The 5,060-nt window shown below is 39.7% G+C and overlaps 2 protein-coding genes across 2 annotated transcripts in view; both read right to left on the bottom strand.

Moving 5' to 3' along the window:
* LOC103156277 (gastrula zinc finger protein XlCGF57.1-like) overlaps positions 1-5,060 on the bottom strand; it is a 38,948-nt gene that overhangs the window by 9,992 nt on the left and 23,896 nt on the right. The window lies entirely within an intron of this gene.
* The window catches only part of LOC103156254 (trichohyalin-like), a 110,519-nt gene that overhangs the window by 1,804 nt on the left and 103,655 nt on the right, over positions 1-5,060 (bottom strand). Inside the window, exon 8 of the mRNA XM_016664172.1 lies at positions 1,680-1,888. Coding sequence (XP_016519658.1) covers positions 1,680-1,888 — 209 coding nt within the window. The remainder of the gene's footprint in view (positions 1-1,679; positions 1,889-5,060) is intronic.

Here is a 5,060-nt window from a genome sequence, read left to right on the forward strand (position 1 = left end):
GGTCCGTAGCGTTCTGGGGGTCCTATTTACATCCCGCCACTAAAATTTAGCTGACAATAATGACCAAATATTTCCTGTGTTTTATTTTGGTCATTATTGTTACACTTAGTCTTCATATGTGTGTGATAGGCGTGTCTATCGGACATTTATAGAAATACGGAACAAATCGCGTCCCATATTGGTTCAATACGGAACGCAACATTTAACAGCCAAATACGGGACGATTCCGTATTCTAAGGGACGGGTGGCAACCTTAGCTGTGGCTCTGCAGCACAAACATAAAACCCGCCAGTAAGTAAATACTTAAAGCAAAAGACATGTAAACATTTTATTTACTTTCACTGCTCAATAAGAAGCACAATAACAATAAAGATCTTACTGCAGTTTATTTCATTACTTTGGCTGAATCATGATAAACTGCCTCATTAGCAAAACTGCTACACTGCTTTCATAGACTTAAGCTTTTTTGTCAAAGGTAGCAAACATCTCATTCATATTGAGATTCTTTAACTGTTAGTTAATTAGAAGAGTTTGAAACGTGAGGGAGGGGCTGAGGAGTGGCAGACAGCTCAGTGTGGGAGCCCAGAACAGAAAAGAGAACAGATGGAAAAAAAGAAAGCTGCCTTTATTTCTCACCGTCTTCAACGTAGAGCCTTTAAAACCACAAAATAAAATCTGAATATTTTTCTATAAACCCTGGTGCTTTAAGTGTTATTTATGTTTTCGCATCCACCTGAATAATGTGCAGTTGCGCCACTGCATGGAAAACACTTCTACGAGTTTTCACTTGTGTGAATCCTCATGTGCCGAGTTAAGCCAACTTTTTGACGAAAATGTTTTCCACAGTTCACACATGAAAACGGCTTTTCACCTGTGTGAATCCTCATGTGATAAGTTAACTCCTGTTTTCTACTAAAACGTTTTTCACAGTTCACACATGAAAATGGCTTTTCACCAGTGTGAATCATCATGTGTTCAGTTAAAATTTGTTTTCGACTAAAACATTTTTCACAGTTCACACATGAAAACGGCTTTTCACCAGTGTGAATCATCATGTGCTGAGATAAATTCTGTTTTCGACTAAACCTTTTTCCACAATTCACACACGAAAAAGGCATTTCACCAGTGTGAATCATCATGTGCTGAGTTAAATTCGTTTTTTGACTAAAACTTTTTCCACAGGTCACACATGAAAATGGCTTTTCACCAGTGTGAATCATCACGTGTTCAGTTAAAATGTGTTTTCGACTAAAACTTTTTCCACAGGTCACACATGAAAACGGCTTTTCACCAGTGTGAATCATCATGTGTTCAGTTAAAATTTGTTTACGACTAAAACTTTTTCCACAGGTCACACATGAAAACGGCTTTTCACCTGTGTGAATCATCATGTGTTCAGTTAAATTCGGTTTTTGACTAAAACCTTTTCCACAGGTCACACATGAAAACGGCTTTTCACCCGTATGAGTTCTCATGTGAGCATCAAAAACAGATTTGTAAGTGAAACGTTTTCCACAGGTCACACATGAGAAAGGTTTTCTTCTTTCCTGATTTTGGTTCTCAGCTTCAGCAGCTTCCTGGAAGATGACTTGGTTCCTGTTTGGTTCCGATTCAGTGTGGGATGTTTGCTCATCAACAGGAACCAACATGAAGGTATCAGTCTCCTGTTTTAACTCAACCCGTTCTTCACCCTGACTGCAGTAAACTTCTTTCTCTTCCACTTTTATCTGCTCATGTTCTAGATCCTCCTGCTCTTCTTTTATCTGCTGATCTTCTGATTCTTCCTGTTCTTGTTTCACCTGCAGAGGTTCTAACTCCTCCTGGTCCAGAGTGGATCTCCTCTCCTGCTTACATAACTTCTCCTTATAAATACTATGTTGCAGGCAATCTGGACAAGGACACAGAAAAAAGAGGAATTGTTAACTTTATTAAAATAAATGAGAAGACATTCGTTGTTTATTACAGAAATCCCAAAATGATCAGATTTTTAAAAAATCACTTTTCTTTTAAATGAAATTATTCATTTAATAACAGACGCCCAAACAAATTCAGGCATTATTGTTAACTGAAGTACATTTTATTATTCTTTGAGTATTTCTAATGTTGAAGGTATTCTTTATTTTTAATGCTTATTCACTATTTTGGTGGTTGATTTACAGAGTGTTGTTTTATGTTAACAATTGTTTATTTTATTTATTGCTATTTACTTCTCTAAGTTAGACAGGAAGAACTGTGGGTACATTTTCTATAAATATAGGGACAGGTGTAGGACCAGCATGCACTGGGTTGGCAGAACAGGAAGTAAAAACAATGACAAGTTTAGTCTTTATCTCTCCCCCCCCCGACACAGAAAATAATTTGCGGTATTCTGATTAATTAATATAATTATATTAGTTGTATTACCTCCTCCACGCCACTAGAGGCAGTACCAACCCCGAAAAGAATCCATGCTGAGAGTGGAGCTCCTTCCCGCAGCTCTGATTGGCTAAGCAATGTAACGTGATCCTCTGGAGCAAGCCATGGCAAAAGGGGGCGTCATCAAGACTTTACACAGTGTAAAGTCTTGATGACTTTACACTGCGGCAGAGGCTCCGCCGAACCCCTGAGACTGACTCATCGAACCCCTGGGGTTCGATCGAACCCAGGTTAAGAACCACTGCTTTAGAGTCACCGAGGTCTGTCGCGTCGCTGCTAAAGCTTTAGCTCGTATCTGAGCTTGAGTTTGCAGTTGCATCGCTTCATCTGGCACCAAAAAACGAAACGGGGATCTGTTCCACGGTGGAGCCTCAACCCGCTCAAGATCTAAAATGTACTACTTTTTACTACCTTTAGTTACTGGCCTGCATTTTTACTACTGGCCTTAATTTGAGCTCATTTAATTTATTACCCTTTGTTACCTTTTATCGCAGCACGGAAACCCTGATTTTGTCAGTATAGGGATTGGTACAGGACCAGCATGCACTGGGTTGGGCCTGTGGGTTTTGACCAGAGCAGGAGAGGAAACAATGAAAACTAGTGATGGTGAGATGAAGCTTCATGCATCCAATCATTGGACTCCTGAGCCGATGCACTGCGGTGCTTCACATGCTCTACTGGGACATCAAGGGGACAATATATGTAAAATGGGCAAAACAACATGAAGCCTTACAATGAATAAACAAGTAAAANGATCTTTTCATGACAGTTTGAACAGTACCCATATCCTATATGTATCCGATTCAAATGCGACCTGACGTCCAGGTCGCATTCATCCGAACTGAACGTCACTGATTCTCAACAAATCTCACTATTCTGCATCCTGATACGCACAAGCGGGAAGAAAAACAACAGCCATGACGAACTATATGAGGAGGAAATTGTTAATATGCTGCTCCTGTCGGACAACAACTTCACATATGCAAGCTAAGCTCTGCCGTTAGCCTCCATGTTTACTTCCGCAAACACTGAGCGCTTCTTCTTTTTATGGCGGTTGGCAGAACACTGAGAACGCTGACGCTACTGCGCCCTCTACTGCGCATGCAGGACACTTTCAGGTCATTTGCCTGTTCACACTGCAAAACACATACAGGTCGCATTCTTGGCAGTGTGAACAGCCCCGGCAAAAAAATCAAAATTGACAAAAAAATCGGAATTGGGTCATTTCAGGCTGCAGTGTGAACGCACCATAATAAATCCTTTAAACTCGTGTCCATTTGCAATAAGGCTTCTAGCGTTCCTTTGTAAGATGATCAGTTTTTGTCTTTCTGCCTTTCCTTCTGCCCCGAACCTCTTGTGGGCTCCCAAGATATGTCCTTAATACCAAAAAACCTCTCTGCCCCTTTCACAATTATTTTGATTTTTTTCTGTTTTGTGCTTTACTTGATCTGTACAATTAATTACATTTGCAATGAACAACAGAATCTTTTCAATTGTTAACACAGTTTCAGTTCCAGTCTGCCTTTGTTCTGGTGTTAGATTCAGCTGAACTTTCCTTATCACTTATATTAGTGACTTTAATCCCTGTTGGCCCCCCTAGATGCAATAATACATTAAATGATCACTGAATTAATAAAAGATGTCAACATTTCTTAATAAAACAAACAGAAAGCTACTTTTCTAAAGTAGGAAATATTTATGTATTTACTGTTAATCTCTTAGTATGATTTGTTCTTTAAGTGGCCATTTGTATAATTTTGGCTGATACGACTATACATTAAATAAGCAAACAATTGATTATTTAATAATCAAACCATAACAGTCTACTAAAACCACAATAAAAAACTTAATCATGGCTAAATGTTCTGTGCGTTAACAGCCTCAGGAGATGATTGAGGGACGAAGAGACTCTGGTCCTTTGCGTTCTGACGGGTCTTCAGTGTTCCTCTCCTGATCCATTCTGTCTGACATCATGCAGCACTGCACACCACGCCAGGACAAACACGTTTGTTTTAATCGACTGTGTTCATCCTCACTAACATGTTCAGCCTGGGATTGGAGTCTTCCCTCTCAAGTCTGTATCTTTACGAGAGGTTTTCCTTCTAACGACATGATGGTATCGGGTTGAGGATGTTTTAAAAAGACGCGGGTTGACAGCAGCTCACCGTGGCTGCATAGTGTCCATCTCTAGGCAACCGTGACAACAATGGTCCGTAGCGTTCTGGGGGTCCTATTTACATCCCGCCACTAAAATTTAGCTGACAATAATGACCAAATATTTCCTGTGTTTTATTTTGGTCATTATTGTTACACTTAGTCTTCATATGTGTGTGATAGGCGTGTCTATCGGACATTTATAGAAATACGGAACAAATCGCGTCCCATATTGGTTCAATACGGAACGCAACATTTAACAGCCAAATACGGGACGATTCCGTATTCTAAGGGACGGGTGGCAACCTTAGCTGTGGCTCTGCAGCACAAACATAAAACCCGCCAGTAAGTAAATACTTAAAGCAAAAGACATGTAAACATTTTATTTACTTTCACTGCTCAATAAGAAGCACAATAACAATAAAGATCTTACTGCAGTTTATTTCATTACTTTGGCTGAATCATGATAAACTGCCTCATTAGCAAAACTG

Source organism: Poecilia formosa, unplaced genomic scaffold (genome assembly GCF_000485575.1).
Source record: "Poecilia formosa unplaced genomic scaffold, Poecilia_formosa-5.1.2 Scaffold472, whole genome shotgun sequence".
Taxonomy (NCBI): domain Eukaryota; kingdom Metazoa; phylum Chordata; class Actinopteri; order Cyprinodontiformes; family Poeciliidae; genus Poecilia; species Poecilia formosa.